The 20002-nt window shown below is 35.6% G+C and overlaps 1 gene segment (V, D, J or C); it reads right to left on the bottom strand.

Annotated features, from left to right (window-relative positions):
* Window positions 1-273: 273 nt before the first annotated feature.
* LOC127507684 (immunoglobulin kappa variable 4-1-like) lies at window positions 274-5500 on the bottom strand. The segment is given in 3 exon segments: window positions 274-506; window positions 3717-3824; window positions 5473-5500. Coding segments are annotated over 3 exon segments (369 nt in total).
* Between the last annotated feature and the right edge of the window lie 14502 nt (window positions 5501-20002).

Here is a 20002-nt window from a genome sequence, read left to right as displayed (position 1 = left end):
AGGAAATGTGTTAACGACGCAGCAGTTCACCAAGTGATGTATTCTGTTTTTATAGCCCAGGGACGCTGCCAATAGGCTAAAACAGCACCATGACGTAAGAAAATCACCCCTCCAGCCACATATATTTACTCTATTAATTAATTAAAGTCTTTCGAAACTTTGCTAAACATTGCCATTGTGTTGTTTGTGATCCTCCATCAGCAGCTGCAGTATCTCTCAGCTGTATCAGTGCATCACTGTGACGTCTGACAGACGAGGTTTTTGTACCACTCTTTATGACTGTGTGAACACAGCTTTACTGTTTAGATAGTGGTAACTCTGACAGTAATAATCTCCTGTATCTTCAGTCTGGACTCCACTGATGGTCAGAGTGAAATCAGTTCTGGATCCACTGCCACTGAATCTAGATGGAGTTCCTGACTGGAGGATGTTTATATAATAAATCAGGAGTTTAGGAGCTTCTCCAGGTTTCTGCTGATACCAGGCTAAGTAGTTGCTGTATATTCCTACATCTATATGACTGTTACAGTAGGACCAGCCAGGAGACAGGAGATAGGTTAACAGGTTGTTTATTGAACATAAGCAGAGCAGATGGTGACAACAGGTGAGTATGCAGATGCAAAGTTTGTGACTGATGAATAGTATAGAGAATGATGGAGTGCCGATGGAGAATGATACTTGCTGACTAGAGACGATGACTGCAGACAACACTTCACACACAGACTTGGAGACGATGGAGGGAACTCGGAGACAAGGAAACAGGTAAGTAGCGAGGAGAGTCCTTGAGGTAAGCATACAGGTAAGTCCTTAGATGCGAACGAGACGGACAATGTGACTGTGTGTGTGAGTGTCTTAAGTAGTGCTGGTGATGAGTGAGCTGATGAGGTGCAGGTGGCGGTGATTAGTACTCCAGGGAAGGTGTGCGCTGTGATTGGTGGATATTGGAGCCTGGCGTGTCTGTGACAATGACACTCTATTGTAGCTGTTTGACCCTGTTGGACAGTTTTAACTTCAGGTTGAGTCAGAGTCACTCCTCTGGATTCTGAAGAAGAGAAAAGAAAAACAATTAGTGTTTAAAACTACTACCATCATATACTTTTACAAGAACACCAAAACCAGAATATTTTCTCCAATGAAAAGTGCTTTTTTCACTTGTTTGTATCCATTTAATCACCCACAAAAAATACGAGTCACCTTCACTGGCAAGTAAAGAAGTATTTTCAAGAACTTTACATTATATATCATCAAATGTTTTAGAGAAAATAACAAAAAACTGTGTGTTGCCTCAAGGCAACATTGTACCATAATGGAATCACATGAGGCCATACAGGCATAATAGGTGTGAATACAAATGTATTATATTTGTAAGGAAAAGAGTGAGAATTATCTAAATATATTTGCATTTTCACATGATTTTGTAATGCACTTATAAGAATAGTAATTCACATACTATATCTGCATATATTATGATCAGCACATTTTCTATATCACTTCAAGAAGCTATAAAACACAGGTAGCACTGGCAGTTGATGAGGGTGATGATGAGGAGTCATGCTGTGATGAGGAAGATGAAATCATAGTGACAATCCGTCAGGGAGAGAGTGAGGGTGAGAGAGAAGATGGAGCTGAGGATGAAGATGATATGATAACTTGATATAATAACATAATAATATGATGGTTTGGTAATACTTGTGTTCCACTATGGTACAGTGTTGCCTGAGGGCAACAGCTGGATATAAAATGTTACTTTTTATTAAATATGAAACTTTTAATACATTAAAATCTGGATAAATTTGTTTGTTCAAGTGTCTAGTTAAAGAAATTGATGTTTTCAATAAATATATTTCTTTTTTCTACATGAAAATGCCAAATGTTTCAATTTTTCCATTGTGGTACAATGTTGCCTCGAGGCAACAAACTTATAAAAATAATAAAATAAATGAATTAAAAATTTATGAAAATGTTTATTGATTTTGTTAAAGTGTCCAATTTTAAGCAGGAAAAACAACACAAATAATTTTTTCCTCATTGATATGATATTGCATACCATGTTAACAATGAGAAAAAGTTTTACTGTATTTAGAGTAAACAAACAAACAAACAAAAAAGATACATAATGGTGTTTTGATGAAGGTTGACATGTTCATCAGGACTCATAATCAGGTCATGTGACACTAGATTAAACAATGTGCATATGAAATGTTCAGAATTATTGATTTATTAATTTGAAGCTGCAGGTTTTTTTGTGAATCATGATGATTGAGCTTCATATGAAGAACAGAAGATCATTATGAGAATCTCCACAACATCATCCATGATAAAAGAGGTCAAAGGTCACCTCAAAGGTCACAGATCATCAGATATATTTCTTTACACAGTGTTACAGTATATCAGCACACGGCAAGAGAATTAATTTGATTTCATTAGATTGTATCACTGTGGTGGACTTTCGGTGGAGGAACTAAACTGGTGCTCGGTAAGTCTGTCTATTTATTTCCTTTTAAACAAATATAATTTAGATTTTTTTTAAAAAAAAAAACAACATTTATTAATTATAATTAGTATTAGATATTGTGGTAATGCCTTACTTGGATGCATGTTATAATGCCTTATATCTTGTCATAAAGTATTGAAAGATAAAATGCATTATAATATTTCTAGAGTCCTTGTTAGATCTGAAACTGTTTGTTTTAATGCATTATACTTTCTAAAGTTGTAACAATGAATAGATTATATTATAATGAGGTATAACGTGGTTACATTATTCACAGTATCAGACATGCATTATGATGTGTATTAAAATACATAATTCATCAAAAATACTTAGTAACATTAATTTAAAGTGCTGATGTATAAAGCATATATAAACATTTTCGTAATGTACATTATAATGCATTATATATTTTTATAAATAATTATAACCAAAATTTAAATACAGTGTCATATTTGCAGATTCTGAAATGCTTTTTTTTTTTTTTTTCTAAGACATTATACTTTCTAAAGGTGTGTTCAATGAATAGATAAGTATTATAATGTATTATAAATATGGTTACAATTATTCATGAGATCAAACAGTTCATTATAAGGTGCATTAAAAAAACAAAAAAAATGCATTATATATAAGGGGTTTAAGTAAAGTGTTACAAAGTGTTTTATGATTATATAATCTAAACATTCAGAAATGTCATGAAAATCAAATGGAAAGCATCACGTCCAGACAGCAGAAGTGACTGAATTCAGTCTGTTCAGTTTGATTGACAGGGATCATATATTACACCTAAAACATGATGATCATATTAAACACTGACTCATTCTCTTCATAAACACAAGATTGATGTTGATAGTAATGATCTAGTGTTATTAGTGTTTGTCTGTGATCAGTGTTGTGTGTGATTGTGTTGAATGAGTAGCTGCAGTATCTCTCAGCTGTATCAGTGCATCACTGTGACGTCTGACTGACCGAGGTTTTTGTACCACTCTTTATGACTGTGTGAACACAGCTTTACTGTTTAGATAGTGGTAACTCTGACAGTAATAATCTCCTGTATCTTCAGTCTGGACTCCACTGATGGTCAGAGTGAAATCAGTTCTGGATCCACTGCCACTGAATCTAGATGGAGTGTTTGAAACTCTTTGGTTTGCAGAATGAATCATGAGTTTAGGAGCTTCTCCAGGTTTCTGCTGGTACCAGGCCATACAAGTATATGAACCTACACAGGCATTGCTCACTTCTGTGTTTGTTTTGCAGTTTATAGTCACTGATTCACCAATCTGAACCGTTTTTACAGAAGGGGTTTGAGTCACAGTCACCTGTCCACTGAAACCTGTTAGAAAAAGCAGAATATTTGTATAAGATTCACTGTTAATGATATTATTATATTTTAGCGTTAAATGTTATTTAAACATTTACCTTGAATAAACAGTGTGAGAGTCCAGATGAAGAAGGTGATTTTGTTCATTGTTGTTCTTTTGTCTTGTGTGATGATGAAGATTGTGTTCTGTTCTGCTCTCAGTCATGAAGTGTTAAACTCACAGCACTATAAACACTCTCAGAGCACTGAAGCATGTGTGACAATGCAAAGAAGTGGGCAGGATTTACAACAGTGTGTGCTGATAACAAACTAATAAACTCTCTACATATAAGATTTGGTATTTCAGTGCTCTACTTTAGACATTCTACTGACTGTAAGTAACTTTACAACTACATGTCAACTTATTCTACTTACCCGAACCCAAACCTAACAGTCTACTACAGTCTACTAATACACTAATGAGAGTTAGTTGACATGTAGTTGACAAGTCACTTATAGTTAGTAGAATATCAAAAGTGACCCTCGAAATAAAGTGCAACCTAATATTGATGTCGTTTGTAATAATTGTAAATATTGATTATTGTAAATATTTTTTAATTTTAATTATAAAATGTTTTTTATGTTTTGCAGACTGATAAGACACTAGTCTTTGACTTTATATGAACTTCTGTCAGTGTGGATGAAGCATTTTCAGCTTTCAGTGCCGCTGTAGAAATAATCTATTCACTTTCATGCATGATTCATTTATATAAGGTGACACAAAGTACATACTTTAGCAAAAGAGTAGACAAGCTTTGGGACATACTATCACGTCATACAATTGCGTCTTTGCTCTCTGTCGCATCCTGTCACCGTAAACTGGCCTGTCAATCATCTTACATCCTCCACATTTCATTTAGCTAATTTCCTACCGTATCGGAGAGAAATGCAGTAGCACGTTGATCTGCAGTCGCGGGTCTTTCATGTGGAGAACTCTCCTCATATTAATGCATAATGATGCATTTAAAAGTTAATGGCCAATCGGATCTTTATAAAAGTCCACATTGGTATTAGATGAAATATAACACGGATAACATTAAATAAATATTTTCTATCAGGTTGAACTGATTATTAGTCACTCAAACCTCTCAGCGTCGGTCGTGCATATCCACCCTGTTTTGTAGTTTTTTAACACTTTTTACTCGTGTTTGTAGTTCTGAACTGAATCCTCATCCAAAGCGCAATGGGTTGTGGGCAATATTAGCCTTTGTAGTGTGCACGGATCCACACTTCCAAAATCTACCGGAAATAGTAGACCATCCGGGGACTTTTGGCATACTCTTTCCAACATACTATGCTTTGAGACACACTTATTTTAATCTCACATATTATTTAGGATGGATAGTATGGACATTGGGACGCAGGGAAAGTGAGCAGCATTCAGCTGGTCATGTGATCTCAAAATGGTGGCCAACTTAAGGAAGAAAAATAAAAGATTTTTTTTAGGCCCCTAAAATGACTATAGTATCATGAAAGTCGATCATTTTAAACATATTTGTCAAACACAATAATTATTTCTTTGTGAGTACAGTAATGTACTACATCTTTAAAAACATGTTAACAATGAGAAAAAGTTTTACTGTATTTAGAGTAAACAAACAAACAAACAAACAAAAGATACATAATGGTGTTTTGATGAAGGTTGACATGTTCATCAGGTCTCATAATCAGGTCATGTGACACTAAATTAAACAATGTGCATATGAAATGTTCAGAATTATTGATTAATTTATTTGAAGCTGCAGGTTTTTCTGTGAATCATGATGATTGAGTTTCATATGAAGAACAGAAGGTCATTATGAGAAACTCCACAACATCATCCATGATAAAAGAGGTCAAAGGTCACCTCAGAGGTCACAGATCATCAGATATATTTCTTTAAACTGTTATATCAGCACAAGACTAAAGAATGAATGAGAAATATAACATATAAAGTCAAACTAAATCATGTTTTAAATAAGATTAATGAACTCTTCAGCTGATCATGAAAATAATTACACTGTTTTTGCAACAACAAACATTTTGAGTGAAAGTGTGTTTGTTGTTCTTTTTTGAAAATCATTTAGTCCAAACTGAATGTTTGAGTGTTGAGAAGATCTGAGTTTCTTCTAATATCAGTGTGTTGAAGTGTTGTTTCTCTCTCTCTGCTGGAGTTTGTGTTCACTCGAGTGGAATAGAGGTTTTTGTATGACCGTTTCATTAGATTGTATCACTGTGGTGGACTTTCGGTGGAGGAACTAAACTGGTGCTCGGTAAGTCCTTTTAATTAACAATTTAAAAAAAAAAAAAAATACAATTTAGATTTCAGAGAGTGTTTTACAGTTGAAACAAAAACATTTTTTTTTTAATAATAATATTGTGCTGAAACTTTACTTGAAGCATTTATGTATAATGTGTTATGAAGGTATCCATAAATAATGCCTTTTCATAAATAATTGTAACCAAAATTAAAAGCCATTATATTGACAAATTTAATGTTACATCTGAAATTGGTTATTTGCAATTTGTTTTACCCCATTATACTTTCTAAAGGTGTAACAGTGAATAGATGATATTATAATGTGTTATAACTTAATGCTTAATGAATTATTCATGAGATCATACATGCAGTATAATGTGTATAATGATGCTTAATTAATGCATTAAAAATACTTTTATAATTCATTGTGTATAAAGGCTTTAAGTCTTACTGATACTGTTTTATAATTATTAAATCTAAAACAATTATATTGTCATGTTTATTCATTCAGAAGAACGACATTATTCCTTTCAAAAAAATCTAAACATTTTTCCATAATGAGTCTCACTGTGAGTTTAATCAGTTTATTACTAGTTTAATTTTCTTTCATTTATTTCTACACTGTGTTCATATAGTTCATCTTTTATTGTAGATATCATGGGGGAAAAAAGAGATTTGGCATCAGATTGTAAATGTTGATATTTTCTGTAGTTCAGTCAATGATACTGAATCTCTTTTCTCATGTTAGTGTTTTTTAATACAAACAAAATATATGTATGATTCAGTTGTTTTAATTCTGTTTGAAATTGAGTTACATTTTGAGCTGAATATCTCAAGTAAAATTTAAGAACTTAATGTTCAGAGTTTAAAACTGCTGGAATTAAAGCAGTCAGTGTCTCAGTATATTGAGTTTCATTTCTGAGGTTTGATTTAAATGTATATAGTGATTGTGTAATTTGTATATTGTATATTATATCAGCTCTAGTGATGTTGAATGACATGAAGGATCAGATTATCGTGATTTTTACTGCTGTTGAAATGCTGTGAGTGAAACAGTGTGTTTTCTTTGTGTTTGTGAATGTGTTGTGTTTGTCTCCTGCAGCTGGTCCCACAGTGAAGCCCTCAGTGTCTCTGCTGCCGCCCTCTTCTCTGCAGATCTCTGGAGACTCAGCTGCACTGCTCTGCCTGCTCAGCTCTTACTCTCCACAGGGGGCGCTGGTGAGCTGGACACTAGACGGGTCAGAGGTCACCGAGGGGGTCGTGACCAGCGCAGAGAGCCAGCGGGACGGCCACTACAGCCGCAGTAGCGTCCTGACCCTCAGCAAAGCACGCTGGGAACAGGGAGAGGTGTACGTCTGCAGAGTAACACATGATGGAGCTCCTCATGAGGTCTCGTTCATGTCATGTTCAGTTCATAGAGCTATAAACACATTCAGAGCAGTGAAGCATGTGCCGCTCATGTAAAACACCCTCTGAATGCAAAAGACAGAAGAGAGATCAGGACGATATACATTCAGAGTCCAATAGTTTTACTGACAGGGTTAAAAGAAAGGCTTTACATCGCCAAAGCACAGTAACAGTAAATATACAGAGTCAGACATACACATTTACACATCATTCTCTACAGGACACAACTGAATGATTCCTGCTGTATCAGTAGTCAATGATCTTGCTGCTCAACATTCAAACACTTGTCTATTGTTTGCTGTAGCAGTACAGTGTACTTTCAGAAACCCTCCACCTCCCCCAGCTCCACCTGTCCAGATCTGCTATGGGGTGATTCATGTTTGCTCGTACAGCAGCAGCATGTTGTGTGTGTTTTGGCAGTGGAAAGTTCTGTACTCTACAGCAGATATAATCAACAGCAGCAGACCAAACACATTAACATTGTCATATTCATTACCATGACAAACTCTCCAAGAATTGTCATGTCAGAAATCTAGTTCAGTCATGAAACTGAAGATGGCACAGGCTTCGATCGGTCCTTTACATGCAGTCTGTAAGCAATCACATCAATACCAAATGACTCAGGCTGATTGGTCTCTGCTGATCCTGCAGCCAATGAGATCCCTTGCTCAACATTTAATAGTCTGGTTCAGTGTTTGCTGTAGGCTAGTCCTGCAGCGCTATAAGAGCTTTTGAGAAATTCAGACACTTAAGATAAGTCAACAATGTTTTACCATTCCAGATACAAAACAAAATGCAAACGTTTTATTGAAGTTGTAGTCTACTAAATGCAACTATCAAATCATCTAATACAATTAAATATGAAGTGTCTTCATAATATGTGTTATTTTATTAAATTATAGGGCTTGTTTTGTTTGTTTTTATTTAACCCTCTGGGGTCCCTGATAATATATCCATCATGAAATGTCGATAAACAGAAAAGGCTGCACCCACTTCAGCTCCTCATTTCATTGAACAGACGTGTCATATATAGATCCAGTGTGAAGTCCAAAAATGTTTTATGTTGCCCGAGGGCGACACCATGCCATAGAGAAATAAAGAAACAATTCTATAATTGAGTTAACTTCAGCAAAACTTGTATGTAATGTTGTATTTTCAGTGGTTTAATCGGGAACAATTACTGAGACACCATAGGAAGATTTATTGTTTCCCCTTTAAGCATTTGCGCTCATGCTGTATGTCGACGGGGAAGCAGAGGTCGTTTTGACATAAAAAGGCTTAAATACAAACACTTTTCTCTCTTTGCTGTGGAAGTTCAGTATAAGAGGAAATGTCAGGCATCTTAGGGGGGCACTGCAGTATTGATCTGGTGAAGGAGGAGGCCATCGAGTAAAAAAGGTTGAGAAACACTACACTAGTGTCATCACATCGACACAACGTCAAAGTGACTGACAGATAGAGAACTCAGTTATGTAACAGACACGCCATCTAGTGATGAAGCATGGAAGTGCAGTTAAAGTGGCTGAATTTTCTGTGGTTAGATTACATTGTGGAGGCAAGTTTTGCAGGGCCAAGCACCACTAACATTTATATAATATAAAGATTATGTTACATGATTAGTACATCAAAATAAATAAATAAACTTTCTGAAAGGTTTGATAAAACGTTGTGTTGTTTGTGATCCTCCATCAGCAGCTGCAGTATCTCTCAGCTGTATCAGTGCATCACTGTGACGTCTGACTGACCGAGGTTTTTGTACCACTCTTTATCACTGTGTGAACACACAGCTACTAGGACAGTGTACAGTCAGACAGTAATAATCTCCTGTATCTTCAGTCTGGACTCCACTGATGGTCAGAGTAAAATCAGTTCCATATCTAGCTCCACTGCCACTGAATCTAGATGGAGTTCCTGACTGGAGGGTGTTGATCTGATAAATCAGGAGTTTAGGAGCTTCTCCAGGTTTCTGTAAGTACCAGTGTAAGTCATTACCATTATGCACTGCACTGCTGGTTTTACAGTTTATTCTGACTTCTTGTCCTGGTTGAGCTGCTGTTATTGATGGACTCTGAGTTACAGTGTACTGTCCTCTACACTCTGAAAGAAAGAACAAGACGAAGAAGAAAATAATAATGATAATACAATTATAAATTCTAAAAAAAATATTATCTAAAATTATAAGCATTTAATATTTCAAGAGAATAATTGTGGAGCTGCATTACACAAACCCTGAATAAACAGTGTGAGAGTCCAGATGAAGAAGGTGATTTTGTTCATTGTTGTTCTTTTGTCTTGTGTGATGATGAAGATTGTGTTCTGTTCTGCTCTCAGTCATGAAGTGTTAAACTCACAGCACTATAAACACTCTCAGAGCACTGAAGCATGTGTGACAATGCAAAGAAGTGGGCAGGATTTACAACAGTGTATGCTGCTAACAAAAATAAACTGAAAAAAAAAAAATAAATAAAATAAACTCTCTACATATAAGATTTGGTATTTCAGTGGTCTACTTTAGACATTCTACTGACTGTAAGTAACTTTACAATGTCAACATTTACATGTCAACTTATTCTACTTACCCGAACCGAAACCTAACAGTGTACTACAGTCTACTAATACACTAATGAGAGTTAGTTGACAAGTTACTTCCCAGATAGCAAGGTGACATTGATTCAATGTTGAAATTCCATCAGAATCATCATTTTGGTTGAGGTTGAAAATTCAATGCTAAATAATATTGAATCAATGTTGAAATTTCAATGCTTTTCAGTGTTGAAAAATATGAACATTGAATCAATGTTGATTTTTGGTCAGCTTCATCACTGGTGGAACTTAGACTAAGCTATGTCAATCCATCTGTCCCCTCCTTCAACACTTTATTCACATTAGCATTCATGCTCCTCATGACCCTTCCTTCGAGTCCCACAAAAAAATAAAAAATAAAAAAATAATTCTGTCAACTGAAGTGTGTACATAAACTCCAACCAGTTGGAAGTCAGTGAGATGAAAAAGCTGGACATTATTATTATAATAACGCTACACTCTTTCAACTTAAACAGTAAATTCACAACTACTTAAAACATCTCACCTGCACTTTAAGGATCCCGCGTCTGGAAATATGTTTTACTTTAATATATTAGATAATGCAGCGTTTGAATGTGTGATTTATAGTTCATTAACGTTGTTTGTGGACATGAATACTAACAGAATCGTAATTAATCGAATTTAAAATGAATTCCACCTTTACCGTGTAGCAGCGCGAGATATTTGAAATGCTGTGGGCGGGAAGTGCGCGTGGTGCGGGAGAAAACGCCCGAGGCTGTGGGGAATCCTGCATTATAATATTGAGGCAGATCGAGGCTTCGCGAAACACTGAAGCAGTTGAAGCAAATGTGCCATAATGTGTCGAGGCTTCGAAACAATCTGACACCCGTCTCCACGGTGACCCCTAGTGGTCAGAACCGTGTAAATGCAACAAAACTGAGGCCAAACATGCATAAAAGCACCTTTTACAAATGTATTGCAAAAGTGTTATTGAAAGTAAAATCTATCCAATTAACTAATCATCTAATAAGATTAAATATAGAGTGTCTGTATAATATGTGTTCTTTTATCAATTTTCAGGGCTTGTTTCTCTGTTCCATGGCTCAAGCTAAACAGGCAAATAAGAGATTAATAACTACCATTATTCATTTTAATTATTCTAATGTCTAATTACATAATGTCTTAAAACATCTACAAATATATAAAACTGATCAGAGATCAGGTAAAACCATAGGGTAAAGCAGGCACGTGCACAGGTAGGGCTGTTTTATTTTATTTATTTATTTTCTTCAATAAATCAATGCTATTGGTCACCCTTTACGTCTGTCTGTCTGATTTACAAATATATTTAGCCAATTAAAGGTATTAAAAAGAGCTTGTGACAAAATCTTTTTGGATCCGCTCAAACTGTCAGTCAAACCTCTTAACTCCGCCCCCTGAGTGCAGATCCACAGCAGAGCAGTTGAACGTCTTGCAACGGTAAATAAATATCTTGTTGTTTGAATAAGTACAACGTTGTCTTTACAGAAGAAACACTAGTATGTCTATAAAGGCTCATTTTTTATGCATTTGAGGCCTGAGACCGGACCGGCGGCTGAGAGAGAGGGAGGGGGCTAGCATTTGCCAGCTAAGTTAGTCATAGCCAATACCCTACAAATAGCCTTAAATAGCCTGTGCATACAGTAGTATTACATCTTTTATAGATTGAGATTTTGGCCAAACGTATTTTACAACAGGAAAAACTGAGCGCTCATAACCTATTGATGATGACTTAGCCTAATGTGATGCCGTCGTTTTAATGACGGACAAATTACACATTTGCACACATTCGATGGTCAAAAACCCGGCGTAACTGCATTTGAGTTTGACACAAAGCGAGTGATCCTCGTCAGCTAGGTAAAATATATTTCTAAGAAATTTCTTATTTGATTTATGATGGCTATCTGCTAATACACTTAATTTATTAACATTTAACCATATTATATATGGTCACACAGTATGGTTAATGTTTAAGAAGTTAATATGCATTATTAGGGGGGTGCCCTTTTTCAGTTTCAGCACATGCCCCTCAAAAGGTCTGTGCACGGCCCTGGGGTAAAGCCCATAGACACTTGTTCAGTTGTTCTCAATGAATCTGGGTTCACTTTATCATCGCCCTCTACAGGTGAACCATTGAAATTTCGAACTGTTTTGAAATGTTTTGAAACAGTGATGACGTAATGAAGACTCGTTTACTGAAATCACGTGACCTTGGTAGTTTGATACACGCTCCGAATCACTGATTCGAAACAAAAGATTCATAAAGCTTCGGAGCTTCATGAAGCAGTGTTTCGAATTCGGCCATCACTACCTGTATCCCATTGTGCTATCGGTGGGTATGACTGCGACAAACTCGTGCCTATAAAGCATTCTATTTGCCGTGATATCCTGATGGATTCTCCCTCTCGTTCTATGCCGTGATTGTTTGCTGCCGTCTTCAAGCTATTAAAAGGAGCTGCTGTTTATACAGCCGCGCAGACTAAATTATCGCCATTTATTAACGGGGACTGCTGGTCTGATTTTTACGTGCCGTTCTAGTGCCCTGCTTCGTGTTTTGGTTTGTTTGGGAGGCCTGAATAGCTCTTTCATTTATAGGAAGAGATTAAACTGGCCTCTGTTTCTCTTCTTTTTCTTTTCTGAGTTAAATCATTTAACCTTTTTGTTTTTCTTTGTTAATTTTGTGGAAGTTTTGTTTAATTGAACTGATTTGATTTTCTTTTCTGTAAAAGCATTTAAGTTCTGTGGTTGTATTTGCATGTGCTCAATCTATTAATGCAACTCAAATTGTGTGATCAGCTACTGATGGAACAATTTCAGGAGATCAACTATCTGATTCTAAGGTTACGTTGTTGCTTCTCCTTACTTCTGTCTGTCCTTGATACCATTTACGTGAGGAGTTGCTTCATTAGTGATGTCCATACTGCCATTTCTGCCAAGTCCATTTTTATAGTTATTTATTTTCTTTTTGATTTATTGCAGGAGCTGAGGTCCCACGGGTGGATTGGTCTCCCTCCTTGTGGTGGTGGTTCTCTTTCATCGTGTGCGGTGTACACTTTGAGTGTTTGATAGTGTGATTAGAGTGCACGGGTGCAGGGATGTGCACAGACATTTTGGGGGGCAGGGGCTCAAGTGGAAAAAAGGGCACTTCTCATAAATATATTAAGACAATTTTGACTTCCTTACCAATTTATTTTAATTCCCTTACACTTACTTACGCAATTGTTTTATACTCCACAGGTTTCTACAAAATAATCAGTTCACACAGAGACCATGGTCTTCTTTAGTATTCACTAGGTTTATCACAAGAGAAGGCAACAGCAACTATTTTCAAGTAGCTATATATTTAGAATAAATGACTGCACCAAGGAGAGGGACATTGTTTCACTAATAATTTGTTTATTTTGCACAAATCGATAAATCGTTTTAATTATTTTGGTGTTATTGGAATACTTCTTTCATGTAGTGGACAATTTTAAGATTGTGGTCCATTTTTGCTTCCATGTCTTTTACTTTTTTAAGAAAACTTAACTTTGACCCTACACATTTAGATGGAGTTTGTTTTAAGCCTACTACCCTCCATCTGTTTGCATCTGTAGATTTCTTCTAAATTAACCAAAACAAGCTAATCTGCATATTTAAACACATCAAGAGTTTTTTTCCCCCCCCTGAAATGTTTTAAATACATTACATATTATAACAAATGCCTGCAGAGGGCGCCAAACGCCTGCTGATTTTTGTTGTTACACAGCACAGCACGATCAAAGCCAACTACCATAATTAAAAATATATTAGTTAAATAATAATATTCGGACACTTTTTTTTTTATAGAAATGCTACAGCCGCTGTAATTTCTTCAACAAGAATATGACATCAAACATGCACACTCAGAGTGAGGGTTTAAACTTTTATTGATGTATTATCCTGTGTAAGCGTAGATTTAAGAATAGCATTATGTAATGCGGTATTATGATTTTTAAATAGTTTTAATTGGAATAATGCGGTTCATGGATGCTCGTCCGTGGAATTCTCCTCTTCTGGTATTGACAGCCCTACAGATATAACTTTACCAAGGTTCAAAACGCAATGCATGGCACATTAAAATAATTCACATGTTTGAGAACATACATAGGCTACCTGAAAGAAATGCACGGGATGGATCCATCTAGGGCTTTTTTCTTTTTCGCTTCTCATCGCCAGACAGCAGTTGCACTTTCCCGGGCATAGTTGTCACAAGTTTTCAGCCAGCAGCAAACACGAGGTGGGGCACATGGGTGCGGGAATGAATGGCGTGTCAAGGAGGGAGGGCATCTGAACTCGACAAAGCCGACCTGATATAGTATTTTTTTTTTTTTTTTTTTCAGCAGCCTAAATATATTTGTTTGACATGGAAGCTGTGCGCAAACAGGAATATATGTTCATTTATTAAAAAAAAAAAAAAAGCACCCCAGAAAAACAGGGCACTTTCTCTCGAGGAAGAAAAAGGGCAGGGGCTCAAGCCCCTTTTATGTCTATGTGTGCACGTGCCTGCACGGGTGTGTGTGCGCGTGAACGTGTGCTCTTGTGAAACCAAACTCTACATTGATTCCTGCCGTTGGGAGCCTCAGCCCTGCTGGTATCATTCCGTTTTGTTTTACATATCCACATATAATTGCTACTTAAGTTGGTTTGTTTGTTTTATCTTTTTCTTTGTGTAATTTGTTTTCTTTTGTTTGAAGTGGGGTTTCAAGAGTTTTTTTGTGATTCAGTGTTTTAAATTATTCTTGTATTTTTATACTTACGTCTCTGGCCTAATTTTATGAGGGAACCGAACCTGTGTGCTTTATTACTCAATTTGAGTGGTTTGAGTATTTTCCCTGGGGTTAATCCTTAGGGTGGCGTAGTCGGACTTTATTACTAGTGAACAAAAACGTGGGCTTGTGTCTTAAAATTGTATATATAGGTTATTTAATGCTTCCCTTGTCAGTTAGAAAGTTTTGTTTGTTATGTTGGCCTGGCCCTCTCCTGAAGATTTGCTTCCTTTATTTCTTTCTTTTTGTTGATGTTATCTTTGAATTGTTATTAAATACATTAAGTTATTTTGCTTAATTTGGTGTTTGTGGCTTTTCTGGATCAGGGGATTGAAGTGACCGTCAGTCATTTTCGTTTTATTTATTATTTTTATTTTATTTACAATAATTGTTACATCCTCCTACCCCTAGACAAACTGGGAGGATCGTAACATCAGTGATGCATCAAAGTCATCAGCATATACACCATAGTGAAAATGTCTCTTTAAGAACAGTGTACATTTACTGCTAAATTGTAATATATTTGCATATTCATTGCCCAGTATATTATTATGGAAATTAATGGAATCATTTGCAGATTTAGTTTAGATGTTTTATTGTTAATCACTGTTAATTCTGCAATAAGCCTCATTTTTCATCACGATCATAGTCAGTACAAATATTGCAATCATAACTGATATTTATGTTTATTTCTTTGTTTTCCACATACATCACATGTCTCATATTTAATCTCAATCATCTCCACTGACACTATTGTCTCTTAAACAGTTGGAAATGATGCTGAAACTATATGGTCATCATTTTTAAATAATTGTTTCAGTTTATTTCACTCTTTGTTTATTTAGGTCATCATAGATTTAAAATGTAGTAATATTAGGATATCTTTGATGGATTTTCACAGGCTTAGACTGAACGTTTGAGTCTGGGACAAGAGTGTAAAAAATCTAAAATATAAGATAAAAACGCATTTACAAAGCAGTAAAAACTAACGATGAAGGCGTGATAAAAGGTTTCCAAGATGGTTTCTGGATTCTGCTCCATGTTGACATGATTGAATCCCATAATATCTGCAGATCTCTTATTGTACCAAAGGTTTTCTGTTGGATTCAGATCTGTGATCTTGAAGGCCACTGAAGAACATTGAACTGATTGTCAAGATCACAAAACCAGCTTGAGACGACTTCTGCTTTGACACATCATCTCACAAATACATGCAGGTCATTTGCATTTCTATTGAATTTGTGTCTCTTAAAGGATTAGTTCACTTCTGAATGAAAATTTCCTGATAATTTACTCACCTGCATGTCATCCAAGATGTTCATGTCTTTCTTTCTTCAGTCGAAAAGAATTTAAGATTTTTGAGGAAAACATTCCAGGATTTTTCTCCATATAGTGGACTTCACTGGAGTTCAAATGTCAGTTTCAGTGCAGCTTCAAAGGGCTCTACATGATCCCAGATGAGGAATAAGGGTCTTATCTAGAGAAATGATTGGTAATTTAAAAAATAAATAAATAAATATATACTTTTTAACCACAAATGCTTGTCTTGCACTAGCTCTGCGATGCACCATGCATATATTGTATTTTTTTTCTGAATAACAAGGAAATGAGTAGAAATTAATTGTTGCCATATGGCAACGCTGTACCATAGAGGGTTAAAGATTGCTTGTTTCCCTTCATGTTCATGTGTGTTAACAACACAACACTGTTATTAGGGTTACACACCCTTGTTGAAGTTGTCTTTAAAAGACTGAAGGTGTTGTGCTGTTTTTTTTTTTTTTTTTGTGATAAATTTTTTATTGTTTATAGATTTAACAAAACATCCATTCAAACAAAAAAAAAAAAAAAAAAGGGGGAAGGGAGAGCAACAGACATATTATCAATAATTTTACAATCTGAAAGGGGAAGAGAGAGAGCGAAGAGAGAGAAAACAAATACATTATATTGTCATTCCTATATATAGTCCAATATGTTGGAAGAAAAACATTGCCATGCATCAGTGGTACTGGGTTTAGCCTTGTTGATTTGTGCTGTTGTACATTTTGTACATGTGTTTTTGCACACATGTGCGGAGTAAACCAGTTCTGTATTATTGTCTTCTTTGCAGCTGTAAACAACATTCTCTTCTTTAATGAACTCATACAGCAGTTAGAATCGTCATTGAGAAGACATAAACCTGGATTAGAGACATAATCAATTTGTAGTAAAAAGGACAAAACAGAATTCACATGAGTCCATAACAACAACTGGACATTCCCAAAACATGTGGAGAAAAGTGCCTCATGATAAAGATGTATGCTAGATACCAATCCATCGCGATGCATAATCCTCTTAAAAGAAAAGCAAGATAAATAAAAGTATTGATGCCTGTTAAAGAGAACAGAAAAAACCAAACCAAAAAAAAAAAAAAAAAAAACAAGATAAAGGAACGACAAACAACAATGTACATGTACACGAGAATGTAGGTGTGTGCAAACAACAGAAACAAATGTTGACCAGTCCACTTCAACACAAGACATGTCCCCAGGCCCACTGAGCCAGAAACTGCTCTCCATTTGCCCTGAAAAAAATAAATAAATAAAATAATTTGTTATTTACGAGTCAGCGGACGAGCGTACAGGACAAGATTCCAAAAAGAAATGAACAAGTCGTCAAGGTTTTATCTGACATTTTTGTCAAAATTGAGTTATTCACATATTCATATTCTGTGACAACTTATTTACATTATGTGATGTTTCTTTTTTTAAGTTTTGGTACTTTTTTTAGAAAACAAAAAGGTTCTGTCTACAAAGTCGCACTCTAACTTGACTCTATAAGGTTCTATCTGCGTGAGCCAATCAGCACTTTGAATGCACACACAAGGACCAATCAGGATCAGCGTTCTTTGTCATGTCGCCACAATAGCGGAAGAAAGCGCAAGAAAACGCTAAATCGGTGAAGACTAAATAATTTCACACAACGCGATATTTATTAGAAAGCTCATGATCGACTATTTTATTTATGATCTTGACAATGACAGCAGCCCAAATTCCAGGGAATTACAGTCTTGTTGTGTGTTTTGCTGTATCTTTTGTTAGGGAGTTATTTTCAGTTAGACACCATGCTAACGTTAGCCAGCAGCGCTATTAAAAGGATAGGTCCGGGTTTTGTAGTCTATTTACTTATTTCCAGTCACGTCATTGTCATACGAGGGAAAGTTATGTACATATTAGGTTATTTAACCTTGATCCATCCTGTGTGCTTGAATTGAGCTGTATGTAGATATAAAGCTCTACACTATGGCATACTGGATTAAAGTGTATACTAGATTAAGTGAGATGAAATGTTAAATTTTAGATTGTTGGCAAAAACTGAGTTGTTGCATAGTTGAAGTAATTTAAATATTTTAAATGTGAAATATTTTTAATTAAATTTAGTCAGTGAAACATTTTTCAATGTTTATTAAACTTTGTTAAACACCTTTGCTGAAGCATTGTCTGTTTTCTTGCAGTTTTTTAGTCTTAAAATGTCTTAAATTTTACAATATTGCTGCTTTCTGTTTAAACAAAAGGAAACTTATACTTAAATGGTTCCTGCAATAATGTGTTAAATTACCCATATATAAATATTCATTTAAAATATAAAAAATAAATGTCATAAAAACCATTAAATTAAACTTTCTCATGCATGTCAACACATTGTTACAACACTAATTTTATGTTTTAAAGGAAATTATAAGCAAACTGTTTGTGTTTCTTGAAAATTATTGTTTCAATTAATTTATTACCAGATAGAACCTTATAATTCCAAGCGAAAAGTGTTTTTTGTTTTTTTTTTAGAATTAAAAGGTTCTATCTGCATTTGACCCGTTCCAAAAATCCCCATTTACAAATTTGAGAGGATTTTGATATTGTACATTTAGAATACATTTACTGTCCCTGTCATTTTCATGTTTGAAAGAAACTTGTTCCCCATATAGTTTTTGCTATATGGAATGCAAAAACTTTGAAGCTCAATATCTCAAAACCGCTCAGAACGCAGACAGAACCTTATAATTCCAAGGGGATGAAGTGTCCATGGCCACCTTGTTATCGTTCTCTTAAAGGGTTAGTTCACCCAAAAATGAAAATTCTGTCATTAATTACTCACCCTCGTGCCGTTTTACACCCGTAAGATCTTCGTTGATCTTCGGAACACAAATTAAGATTTTTTTGTTGAAATCCGATGGCTCCGTGAGGCCTACATAGGGAGCAATGACATTTCCTCTCTCAAGATCCATAAAGGTACTAAAAACATATTTAAATCAGTTCATGTGAGTACAGTGGTTCAATATTAATATTATAAAGCGAAGAGAATATTTTTGGTGCGCCAAAAAAAAAAAACGACTTATTTAGTGATGGCCGATTTCAAAACACTGCTTCAGGAAGATTCGGAGCGTAATGAATCAGCGTGTCGAATCATGATTCAGATCGCGTGTCAAACCACCAAACTGCTGAAATCACGTGACTTTGGCGCTCCGAACTGCGGATTCGACACGCTGATTCATTACGCTCCGAATCTTCATGAAGCAGTGTTTTGAAATCGGCCATCACTAAATAAGTCGTTATTTTGTATTTTTTGGTGCACCAAAAATATTCATGAACTCACATGAAGTGATTTAAATATGGTTTCAGTACCTTTATGGGTCTTGAGAGAGGAAATGTCATTGCTGGCTATGGAGGCCTCATGGAGCCATCGGATTTAAACAAAAATATCTCAATTTGCATTCCGAAGATTAACGAAGGTCTTACGGGTGTGGAACGACATGAGCGCGAGTAATAAATGACATTATTTTCATTTTTGGGTGAACTAACTGTAACGGGTAGATATCATTTTTTTAAAATTATTATTTTGGGGGACTTTTATTTTGACGGGTGGACTGATTTTCGGTGTTCGGGGCGCACTGCGAGAGAGAGAGGGGAGAGGCGCGCTGCGTTTGAGAGTGTCACAAAAAGAAAGTGAGTGATGTGTCGTGTTCGAGAAGCTCGTTCGATGGTGTTAATCGGGGCTTTAGTCGACTAAGGGACGACAACATCAAGTGTTTTTGTGAACTGTAGCCCGCATTTCATCATTGGAGTTTTTGTGTCGTTTTGCTCTGCGGATTGCATTGTATTGGA

This window comes from Ctenopharyngodon idella, chromosome 24 (assembly GCF_019924925.1).
Source record: "Ctenopharyngodon idella isolate HZGC_01 chromosome 24, HZGC01, whole genome shotgun sequence".
Taxonomy (NCBI): domain Eukaryota; kingdom Metazoa; phylum Chordata; class Actinopteri; order Cypriniformes; family Xenocyprididae; genus Ctenopharyngodon; species Ctenopharyngodon idella.
Note: the sequence above shows the minus strand (reverse complement) of the source record. Positions and strands in the feature narration are given on the sequence as shown.